This window comes from Myiozetetes cayanensis, unplaced genomic scaffold (assembly GCF_022539395.1).
Source record: "Myiozetetes cayanensis isolate MyiCay16 unplaced genomic scaffold, myiCay2020 scf959, whole genome shotgun sequence".
In the NCBI taxonomy this organism is placed as follows: Eukaryota; Metazoa; Chordata; class Aves; order Passeriformes; family Tyrannidae; genus Myiozetetes; species Myiozetetes cayanensis.
In genome coordinates this window covers 3,325-15,477 of record NW_026088251.1, presented here as the reverse complement: position 1 = coordinate 15,477, position 12,153 = coordinate 3,325, and the positions used below count along the sequence as shown (strand labels likewise).

General features: G+C 60.1%; 1 protein-coding gene across 1 annotated transcript; it reads left to right on the top strand.

The window, feature by feature from the left end:
• The first annotated feature begins 268 nt into the window (after nt 1-268).
• On the top strand, nt 269-11,892 carry LOC126653201 (spectrin beta chain, non-erythrocytic 4-like). Its single transcript, XM_050340720.1, has 5 exons — nt 269-676; nt 4,613-4,751; nt 5,203-5,287; nt 9,427-9,623; nt 11,704-11,892. The coding sequence occupies exons 1-5, from the start codon at nt 633-635 to the stop codon at nt 11,890-11,892; spliced, it is 654 nt and encodes a 217-aa protein (XP_050196677.1). The 5' UTR covers nt 269-632.
• Nucleotides 11,893-12,153: the final 261 nt, after the last annotated feature.

Here is a 12,153-nt window from a genome sequence, read left to right as displayed (position 1 = left end):
TTCCCCAGGTGCTGGGTCAGATCGAGGAGAAGCAGCAGTGCCCCATCCCTGTCCCCAGCTGACCCCTCTTTTCTCCCCAGGTGCTGTGTCAGATTGAGGAGAAGCAGCAGTGCCCCATCTCTGTCCCCTGGTGACCCCTTTTGTCCCCAGGTGCTGTGTCAGATCGAGGAGAAGCGGCAGTGCCCCATCCCTGTCCCCTCCGTGACCCCTCTTTTCTCCCCAGGTGCTGTGTCAGATCGAGGAGAAGCGGCAGTGCCCCATCCCTGTCCCCTCAGTGACCCCTCTTTTCTCCCCAGGTGCTGTGTCAGATCGAGGAGAAGCGGCAGCGCCTGCCGGCTCTGGCGGGCCGGGAGGGCGTCCCCTCGTCGGCCGGGGCCCTGCAGCGCGCGCTGGGCGCCTTCGAGCGGGACGTGGAGGCGCTGGTGGCGCAGGTGCGGCGGCTGCAGGAGGGGGCGGCGCAGCTGAGGACCCTCTACGCGGGCGACAACGCCGAGGCCATCGCGGGGCGCGAGCGGGAGGTGCTGCGCGCCTGGAAGGAGCTGCTGGCGGCGTGCGAGGAGTGCCGGCTGCGCGTGGCCGGCGTGGCCGACAAGATCCGCTTCGTGGGCGCCGCCCGCGACCTCCTGGCCTGGATGGACGGCGCGCTGCAGCAGATGGCGGCCGCGGACAGGCCCAGGTGGGCACGGGATGGGGGCTGGAGGGTCCTGAGGGCACCTGTGCTGGAGCATCCCATGGTCAATGTCCTGGTCCATCCCATGGTCCCTTGTCCTGGAGTGTCCCAAGGGAATCTGTCCTGGTCCATCCCATGGTCCCATGTCCTGGTCCATCCCATGGCCCCATGTCCTGGTCCATCCCAAGGGCACCTGTCCTGGTCCATCCCATGGCCCCATGTCCTGGTCCATCCCAAGGACCCCTGTCCTGGTCCATCCCATGGTCCCATGTCCTGGTCTGTCCCTGGAGCCAAGGAATCATGTCCTGGAGTATCCCAAGGATCCTCTATCCTGGTCCATCCCATGGTCCCTTGTCTTGGTCCATCCCAATGACTCCTGTACTGGTCCATCCCGTGGTCCCTTGTCCTGGAGCATCCCATTGACCTTGTCCTGGTCTGTCCTTGGAAACAAGGAACCATGTCCTGGAGCGTCCTTGGAGTCCAGGAAACATGTCCTGGTCCATCCCATGGTCCTTTGTCCTGGAGTGTCCCAAGGGAATCTGTCCTGGAGCATCCCATGGTCCCATGTCCTGGAGCGTCCCATGGTCCCTGTCCTGGTCCATCCCATGGTCCTTTGTCCTGGAGAGTCCCATGACCCCTGTCCTGGAGTGTCCCAATGACCCCGTCCTGATCTATCCCATGGTCCCTGTCCTGGTCCATCCCATGGTCCTGTGTCCTGGTCTGTCCCTGGAGCCAAGGAATTGTGTCCTGGTCCATCCCATGGTCCCTTGTCCTGGAGCATCCCAAGGACACCTGTCCTGGTCCATCCCATGGTCCTTTGTCCTGGAGTGTCCCAAGGGCACCTGTCCTGGTCCATCCCATGGTCCCTGTCCTGGAGCATCCCAAGGGCTCCTGTCATGGAGCGTCCCAAGGGAATCTGTCCTGGTCCATCCCATGGTCAGTGTCATGGAGCATCCCAATGACTCCTGTCCTGGAGTGTCCCGAGGGCACCTGTCCTGGAGCGTCCCAAGGGCACCTGTGCTAGTTCATCCCATGGTCAGTGTCACAGAACATCCCAATGACTTCTGTCCTGGAGTGTCCCAAGGGCACCTCTCCTGGTCCATCCCATGGTCAGTGTCCTGGTCCATCCCAATGACTCCTATCCTGGAGTGTCCCAAGGACCCCTGTCCTGGTCCATCCCATGGTCCTTTGTCCTGGAGCGTCCCAAGGGAATCTGTCCTGGTCCATCCCATGGTCACTGTCACGGAACATCCCAATGACTCCTGTCCTGGAGTGTCCCAAGGACCCCTGTCCTGGTCCATCCCATGGTCAGTGTCATGGAGCGTCCCAATGACTCCTGTCCTGGAGTGTCCCAAGGACCCTGTCCTGGTCCATCCCATGGTCAGTGTCATGGAACATCCCAATGACTCCTATCCTGGAACATCCCAAGGGAATCTGTCCTGGTCCATCCCATGGTCAGTGTCATGGAGCATCCCAATGACTCCTGTCCTGGAGTGTCCCAAGGGAATCTGTCCTGGTTCATCCCATGGTCCTTTGTCCTGGAGTGTCCCAAGGGCACCTGTGCTAGTTCATCCCATGGTCCCTTGTCCTGGAGCATCCCAAGGAATCTGTCCTGGTCCATCCCATGGTCAGTGTCCTGGTCCATCCCAATGACTTCTATCCTGGAGTGTCCCAAGGGCACCTGTGCTAGTTCATCCCATGGTCAGTGTCACAGAACATCCCAATGACTCCTGTCCTGGAGCATCCCAAGGACCCCTGTCCTGGTCCATCCCATGGTCCTTTGTCCTGGAGTGTCCCAAGGGAATCTGTCCTGGTCCATCCCATGGTCAGTGTCACGGAACATCCCACGGACCCCTGTCCTGGAACATCCCAAGGACCCCTGTCCTGGAACATCCCAAGGACCCCTGTCCTGGAGTGTCCCAAGGGAATCTGTCCTGGTCCATCCCATGGTCAGTGTCATGGAGCATCCCAGTGACTCCTATCCTGGAGTGTCCCAAGGGCACCTGTCCTGGTCCATCCCATGGTCCTTGTCCTGGTCCATCCCATGACCCCTGTCCTGGAACATCCCACGGACCCCTGTCCTGGAACATCCCAAGGACCCCTGTCCTGGAGTGTCCCAAGGGAATCTGTCCTGGTCCATCCCATGGTCAGTGTCATGGAGCATCCCAATGACTCCTATCCTGGAACATCCCAAGGGCACCTGTCCTGGTCCATCCCAAGGAACTTGTCCTGGTCCATCCCATGACCCCTGTCCTGCTCCATCCCATGGTTCCGTGTCCTGGAGCATCCCGAGGGCACCTGTCCTGGTCCATCCCATGGTCACTGTCACAGAACATCCCAATGACTCCTGTCCTGGAGCGTCCCAAGGGCACCTGTCCTGGAATGTCCCAAGGGAATCTGTCCTGGTCCATCCCATGGTCCCATGTCCTGGAGCATCCCAAGGGCCCTTGTCCTGGTCCATCTCAATGACCCCTGTCCTGGTCCATCCCATGGTCCCATGTCCTGGAGCATCCCACGGACCCCTGTCCTGGTCCATCCCATGGTCCTTTGTCCTGGTCCATCCCATGGTCCTGTGTCCTGGTCTGTCCCTGGAGCCAAGGAATCATGTCCTGCTCCATCACAAGGACCTTTATCCTGGTCCATCCTGTGGTTCTGTGTCCTGGTCCATCCCATGATCCCTGTCCTGGTCCACCCGAAGGTCCCGTGTCCTGCTCCATCCCTGGAGTCCCTCCAGGACCGTGTCCTGCTCCATCCCTGCTCCCAATGACCCCCCCAGTGTCCCCCCCATGGGACCCACCCGTGTCCTGCTCCATCCCTGGTCCCAATGACCACATCCTGCTCCATCCCTGGTCCCAGTGACCCCCCCAGTGACCCCCCCATGTCCCCCCTGTGTCCTGCTCCATCCCTGATCCCAATGACCACATCCTGCTCCATCCCTGGTCCCAGTGACCCCCCCAGTGACCCCCCGCCGTGTCCACCCCGTGTCCGGCCCCATCCCTGGTCCCAGTGACCCCAGTGACCCCCCCATGGGACCCACCCGTGTCCTGCCCCATCCCTGGTCCCAGTGACCCCCCAGTGACCCCCCCATGGGACCCACCCATGTCCTGCTCCATCCCTGGTCCCAGTGACCCCAGTGACCCCCATGTCCCCCTCCATCCCTGGTCCCAATGACCACATCCTGCTCCATCCCTGGTCCCAGTGACCCCCAGTGACCCCCCGTGAACCCCCATGTCCCCCAAGGACCCACCCGTGTCCTGCTCCATCCCTGGTTCTCAGGACCACATCCTGCTCCATCCCTGCTCCCAGTGACCCCCAGTGACCCCCGTGTCCCCCCGTGTCCCCCAGGGCGGTGTCCTCCGTGGAGCTGCAGATGTCGGAGCACCAGGGGCTGCTTGGGAGATGCAATCCCCAGCCCCCGTGTCCCCCTCCATCCCAGTGACCCCCAGTGACCCCCAGTGACCCCCGTGTCCCCCTGTGTCCCCCAGGGCGGTGTCGTCGGTGGAGCTGCAGATGTCGGAGCACCAGGGGCTGAGTGGGGAGATTCAATGCCCCCGTGTCCCCCGTGTCCCCCTCCATCCCAGTGACCCCAATGACCCCCAGTGACCCTAATGACCCCCAGTGACCCCCGTGTCCCCCTGTGTCCCCCAGGGCGGTGTCGTCGGTGGAGCTGCAGATGTCGGAGCACCAGGCACTGCTTGGGGACATTCAATGCCCCCTGTGTCCCCCGTGTCCCCCTCCATCCCAGTGACCCCCAGTGACCCCCAGTGACCCCCAGTGGCCCCCGTGTGCCCCCAGGGCGGTGTCCTCCGTGGAGCTGCAGATGTCGGAGCACCAGGCACTGCTTGGGGACATTCAATCCCCACCCCCGTGTCCCCCTGTGTCCTGCTCCATCCCTGGTCCCAGTGACCCCCCAGTGACCCCCTGTGCCCCCGTGTCCCCCAGGGCGGTGTCGTCGGTGGAGCTGCAGATGTCGGAGCACCAGGCCCTGAGGGCGGAGATGGAGTCGCGGGCTCCGGGCGTGGCCTCGTGCCTGGAGCTGGGCAAGAGCCTCGTGCTGGCCAAGAGCCCCGCCAGCGACGAGGTGGGGGTTTGGGGGTGGGGGGCAGGTTGGGGGCCTGGGGGAGTAATTTAGGTGGGGGGGCAATTTGGGGGATTTTGGAGGATTGGGGGCGATTTTGGAGGATTGGGAGCAATTTTGGGGCATGGGGGCAATTTGGGAGGGAAATTTGGAGGATTGGGGGCAATTTGGGGGTCTGGGGGCAATTGGGGGAATTTTGGAGGATTGGGGACGATTTTGGGGTGGGAGGGGGTAATTTTGGGGCATGGGGGCAATTTGGGGAATTTTGGAGGATTGGGGGCAATTTTGGGGTGGGGGGAAATTCTGGGGGTGAGGGGGAATTTTGGGGAGTGGAGGGCAATTTTGGGGGATGGGGGAAATTTTGCGGGGGGTGGGGAAATCTGGGATGGGGGGGCAATTTTGGGGGTGGGGAAATTCTGGGATCTGGGGTGGTCAATTTTGGGATCCCCCGCAGATCAAATCCCACATGGAGAAGCTGCTGGAGAAGAAGAAGGAGATGACGGAAAAGTGGGAAAAGCACTGGGAGTGGCTCCAGCAGAGTCAGTTCCTGATGGGAATGGGGTGGGATGGGATGGGATGGGATGGGATGGGATGGGATGGGATGGGATGGGATGGGAGGGGATGGGATGGGATGGGAGGGGATGGGATGGATTGGGATGGGATGGAGGGGATGGATGGGATGGGATGGGATGGGATGGGATGGGATGGGATGGGATTGATGATGGGATGGGATGGGATGGGGTGGGATGGGATGGGATGGGATGGGATGGGATTGATGATGGGATGGAGATGGGATGGGATGGGATGGGATGGGATGGGGTAGAGATGGAGATAGAGATGGGATGGGATGGGATGGGGTGGGATGGGATGGGATGGGATGGGTGGGATGGGATAGGGTGGGATGGGATGAGATAGGATTGATGGAGATGGGATGGGATGGGATGGGATGGAGATGGGATGGGATGGGATGAGATGGAGATGAGATGGGATTGATGGGATGGGATGGGATGGGATGAGATGGGATGGGATGGGATGGGATGGGATGGGATGGGATAGAGATGATAGGGATGGAGCAGGGATGGGATGGAGCTGAAGAAATGATGGAGACAGACGTTGCTGGACATGCCAATGGGGTGGGGATGGGATGGGGATGATGGAGCTGCCATTGATGGGGATGAAACTGTAATGGAGATGAAGCAGGGATGGGATAGGATGGAACAGGGATGGGGATGGAGCAGGGATGGGATGGGCATGGAGCAGTGATGGGATGGGGATGGAGCAGGGATGGGATGGAGCTGATGGCAGTGATGGAGATGGAGCAGGGATGGGATGGGGATGGAGCAAGGATGGGATGGGGATGGAGCAGGGATGGGATGGAGCTGATGGCAGTGATGGGATGGGGATGGAGCAGGGATGGGATGGGGATGGAGATGATGGGGATGAGATGGGGATGGAGCAGGGATGGGATGGAGCAGGGATGGGATGGAGATGGAGATGATGGGGATGAGATGGGGATGCAGATGGAGCAGGAATGGGGATGGAGCAGGGATGGGATGGAGCAGGGATGGGATGGAGATGATGAGGATGAGATAGGGATGGGAATGGGATGGGATGGGAATGAGATGATGGGGATAGAGATGGGGATGGAGATGGGATGGATGGGATGGGATGGGATGGGATGGGATGGGATGGGATGGGATGGGATGGGATGGGATTGATGGGATGGGATGGGATGGGATGGGATGGGATGGGATGGGATGGGATGGGATGGATGGGATGGGATGGGATGGATGGATGGATGATGGGATGGGATGAGATGGAGATGGGATAGGATGGGATGAGATGGGATGGGATGAGATAGGATGGGATGGGATGGGATGGGATGGAATGATGGAGATGGAGCAGGGATGGGATGGAGCTGAAGGAAATGATGGAGACGACGTTGCTGGAGATGCCAGTGGGGTGGGGATGGGATGGGGATGATGGGGATGAGATGGGGATGGAGATGGAGCAGGGATGGGGATGGAGCAGGGATGGGATGGAGCTGAAGGAAATGATGGAGACAGACGTTGCTGGAGATGCCAATGGGTGGGGATGGGATGGGGATGATGGAGCTGCCATTGATGGGGATGAAACTGTAATGGAGATGAAGCAGGGATGGGATAGGATGGAACAGGGATGGGGATGGAGCAGGGATGGGATGGGCATGGAGCAGTGATGGGATGGGGATGGAGCAGGGATGGGATGGAGCTGATGGCAGTGATGGAGATGGAGCAGGATGGGATGGGGATGGAGCAAGGATGGGATGGGATGGAGCAGGATGGATGGAGCTGATGGCAGTGATGGAGATGGAGCAGGGATGGGATGGGATGGATGCAGGATGGATGGGATGAGAGATGGGATGGATGCAGATGGGATGAGATGGAGCAGGATGGGATGGGGATGGAGATGATGGGGATGAGATGGGGATGCAGATGGAGCAGGATGGGATGGAGCAGGATGGGATGGAGCATGATGGGATGAGGATGAGATGGGCATGGATGGAGATGGATGGGATGGAGCAGGGATGGGATGGGATGGGATGGGGATGGATAGGATGGGATTGATGGGATGGGATGGGATGGGATGGGGATGGGATGGGATGGATGGGATGGGATTGGATGGATGATGGGATGGGATGGGATGGGATGGGATGGGATGGGATGGGATGGGATGGATGGGATGGGATGGATGGGATGGGATGGATGGGATGGATGGATGGGATGGGATGGGGATGGGGATGGAGATGGGATGGGATGATGGATGGGATGGGATGGGATGGGATGGGATGGAGATGATGGGATGGAGCAGGGATGGGATGGAGCTGAAGGAATGGATGGAGACGACGCATTGCTGGAGATGCCAGTGGGTGGGATGGGATGGGATGATGGGGATAGATGGGATGGAGATGGAGCAGGGATGGGATGGAGCAGGATGGGATGGAGCTGAAGGAAATGATGGAGACGACGTGATGAGATGCCAATGGGGTGGGATGGGATGGGATGATGGAGCTGCATGATGGGGATGAAACTGTGATGGAGATGAAGCAGGATGGGATAGGGATGGAAACAGGATGGGGATGGAACAGGGATGGGATGGGCATGGAGCAGTGATGGGATGGGATGGACAGAGGATGGGATGGAGCTGATGGCAGTGATGGAGATGGAGCAGGGATGGGATGGGGATGGAGCAAGGATGGGATGGGGATGGAGCAGGGATGGGATGGAGCTGATGGCAGTGATGGGATGGGGATGGAGCAGGGATGGGATGGGGATGGAGATGATGGGGATGAGATGGGGATGGAGCAGGGATGGGATGGAGCAGGGATGGGATGGAGATGGAGATGATGGGGATGAGATGGGGATGCAGATGGAGCAGGAATGGGGATGGAGCAGGGATGGGATGGAGCAGGGATGGGATGGAGATGATGGGGATGAGATAGGGATGGGAATGGGATGGGATGGGATGGGATGGGATGGGATTGATGGGATGGGATGGGATGGGATGGGATGGGATGGGATGGGATGGGATGGGATTGATGGGATGGGATGGGATGGGATGGGATGGGATGGGATGGGATGGGATGGGATGGGATGGATGGGATGGGATGGGATGGGATGGATGGGATGGGGTGGGATGGGATGGGATGGGATGGGATGGGATGGGATGGGATGGGATGGGATGGGATGGGATGGGATGGGATGGGATGGAGATGATGGGGATGGAGCAGGGATGGGATGGAGCTGAAGGAAATGATGGAGACGACGTTGCTGGACATGCCAGTGGGGTGGGGATGGGATGGGGATGATGGGGATGAGATGGGGATGGAGATGGAGCAGGGATGGGGATGGAGCAGGGATGGGATGGAGCTGAAGGAAATGATGGAGACGACGTTGCTGGACATGCCAATGGGGTGGGGATGGGATGGGGATGATGGAGCTGCCATTGATGGGGATGAAACTGTAATGGAGATGAAGCAGGGATGGGATAGGATGGAACAGGGATGGGGATGGAGCAGGGATGGGATGGGCATGGAGCAGTGATGGGATGGGGATGGAGCAGGGATGGGATGGAGCTGATGGCAGTGATGGAGATGGAGCAGGGATGGGATGGGGATGGAGCAAGGATGGGATGGGGATGGAGCAGGGATGGGATGGAGCTGATGGCAGTGATGGAGATGGAGCAGGGATGGGATGGGGATGGAGCAGGGATGGGATGGAGCTGATGGCAGTGATGGAGATGGAGCAGGGATGGGATGGGGATGGAGCAGGGATGGGATGGGGATGGAGATGATGGGGATGAGATGGGGATGGAGCAGGGATGGGATGGAGCAGGGATGGGATGGAGATGATGGGGATGAGATGGCGATGGAGACGGAGCAGTGATGGGGATGGAGCAGGGATGGGAATGGAGATGATGGAGATGACCGAGACAGCGGAGATGACGGAGACAACATTCCTGGAGACACAACTGGGGTGGGGACGGGATGGGGATGGGATGGGGATGGTCCTGACATCCCCGACATCCCTGCGACGGCGCCGCTGCCGTGGCCGTGACGTGTCCCCCCGTGCCCCCTCATGTCCCCCTCATGTCCCCTCCGTGTCCCCTCATGTCCCCTCATGTCCCCCCGTCCCCCCAGTGCGGGAGGTTCACCAGTTTGCGCAGGAGGCCGTGGTGGCCGACGCGTGGCTGACGGCGCAGGAGCCGCTGGTGCGGAGCCAGGAGCTGGGCAGCAGCGTGGACGAGGTGGAGCAGCTCATCCGGCGCCACGAGGCCTTCCGCAAAGCGGCGGCCGCCTGGGAGGAGAGGTTCAGCTCCCTCAGGAGACTCACCACGGTAACCATCCCATTGTATCCATCATTTCCATCATATCCATCCCATCTCCATCATCTCCCGCCTGGGAGGAGAGGTTCAGCTCCCTGAGGAGACTCACCACGGTAACCACCCCATCCCATCCCATCATATCCATCATATCCATCCCATCCCATCATATCCATCATCTCCATCATCTCCCGCCTGGGAGGAGAGGTTCAGCTCCCTGAGGAGACTCACCACGGTAACCATCCCATTGTATCCATCATATCCATCATCTTCATCCCATCCCATCCATCATCTCCATCCCATCCCATCCCATCCCATCCCATCCCATCCCATCTCCATCATCTCCTGCCTGGGAGGAGAGGTTCAGCTCCCTGAGGAGACTCACCACGGTAACCACCCCATCATATCCATCATCTCCATCATCCCTGTGCTCATCTCCATCCCATCCCATCCCATCCCATCTCCATCATCTCCCGCCTGGGAGGAGAGGTTCAGCTCCCTGAGGAGACTCACCACGGTAACCATCCCATTGTATCCATCATCTCCATCATCCCTGTGCTCATCTCCATCCCATCCCATCCCATCCCATCATAACCATCCCATCATATCCATCATCTCCATCCCATCCCATCCCATCCCATGCCATCATATCCATCATATCCATCATCTCCATCCCATCCCATCCCATCCCATCTCCATCATCTCCTGCCTGGGAGGAGAGGTTCAGCTCCCTGAGGAGACTCACCATGGTAACCATCCCATCATCTCCATCATATCCATCCCATCCCATCATATCCATCATATCCATCATATCCATCATATCCATCCCATCCCATCCCATCCCATCCCATCTCCATCATCTCCCGCCTGGGAGGAGAGGTTCAGCTCCCTGAGGAGACTCACCACGGTAAACATCCCATCCCATCATATCCATCATGTCCATCCCATCCCATCCCATCCCATCATATCCATCATCTCCATCCCATCCCATCCCATCCCACCCCATCCCATCTCCATCCCAGTTACCCCAACCCCACAACCCTCAACTCCCCCCCAAATCCTCCAACTCCCCCCAAATCCCCCAAATCCTCCCAAGCCCCCCAAACTTCCCCAATCCCCCAGATCCACCAAACTCCCCAATCCCCAAATCCCCTAATCCCCCAAAGTCCCCAACCCACCCGCATCCCCACAACTACTCCCAACCCCCAACCCACAACTACCTCCCAATCCTCCCAGCTCCCCAATCCCCCAAACCCCAACTCCCCCAACCTCCCCAAATCCCCCAAATCCCCCAAACTCCCCCAATCCCCAAATCCCCTAATCCTCCAAACTCCCAACCCCCCAAAACCCCAAACTCCCCCCAACCTCTCCAAATCCCCCAAGCCCCCAAACTTCCCCAATCCCCAGATCCCCCAAACTCCCCAAATCCCCTAATCCCCCAACCTCCCCAACCCACCTGACCCCCACAACCCCCTGCAACTCCCCAAATCCCCCAAGCCCTCAAACTGCCCCAATCCCCAAATCTCCCAATCCCCCCAAACCCTAACTCACCCGACCTCCACAACTCCCCAAACCCCCAACCCCACAACTCCCCCAACCTCCCCAAATCCCCCAAGCCCCTCAAACTGCCCCAATCCCCAAATCCCCAATCCCCCCAAATCCCCCAAACTCCCCAGTTCCCCCAATCCCCAGTTCCCCATCTCCACAACCCCCAAACCTCCAGCTCCTCAATCTCTCCCAAACCCTCAACTCCCCAATCTCCCAAATCCCCCAAATCCCCCAAACTCCTCCCAATCCCCAAATCTCCTAATCCCTCAAACTCTCTAACCCCCCGACCCTACAACTCCCAACCCTCAAATCCCTCAACCTTCCACAACCCCAGCTCCTCAATCCCCCAAACCCCCAAATCCCCAACCTCCTCAAATCTCCCAAGCCCCTCAAACTGCCCCAACTCCAAATCCCTCAAACCCCCAAACTCCCAATCTCCAAATCCTCCAATCCCTCAACCCCCGACCCCCAACCCCTCAAATCCCTCAACCTTCCCAAACCCCCAAAGCCCCTTCAACGCCCCCTGAGCCGTTCCCCGTGCCCGCAGCTGGAGAAGCTCCGCGCCGAGCAGAACCAGCAGCCTCCGACGCCCCTCCTGACCCGCAAGTTCCTGGGAGGGACCCCAGGGTGCCCCCTCGCCCTCCTCGTCCCCGGGGTGCCCCTCCCCAGGAGGAGGGGGTGGGGTCCCTCCCCTCCCACGGCGGGGAGCCCTGCGTGGCCACCGTGGCCACCGTGAGGCACGAGCTGCGCCCCGAGCGCCTCCGGCCCCGCCTCGACCGCCTGCACGACCCCCCAACCCCGGGGCCGCCTCCGACACCGCCGGGGAGCCCTCGGCACCCTCCGGCACCCCGAGCCGAGGAGGGGCCTGAGGGGAGGAGGAGGAGAAGGGAGCGGCGGGAGCGGCGCCTGGGCGGCAGGAATCGAGCGAGCCCGAGGGGGACCCCGGCACGACGGGAAGGGAGCGGGGTGAGGGGACATGGAGGGGTTCAGGGGGTCA

What these genes read in the sequence shown, in the direction of transcription:
- LOC126653201 (XM_050340720.1), top strand. Translation starts at nt 633, where the DNA reads ATGGACGGCGCGCTGCAGCAGATGGCGGCCGCGGACAGGCCCAG. An exon ending in GCGGCCGCGGACAGGCCCAG is followed by an intron (nt 677 to 4,612) that starts GTGGGCACGGGA and finishes CGTGTCCCCCAG; the next exon opens with GGCGGTGTCGTCGGTGGAGC. An exon ending in CCCTCAGGAGACTCACCACG is followed by an intron (nt 9,624 to 11,703) that starts GTAACCATCCCA and finishes CCGTGCCCGCAG; the next exon opens with CTGGAGAAGCTCCGCGCCGA.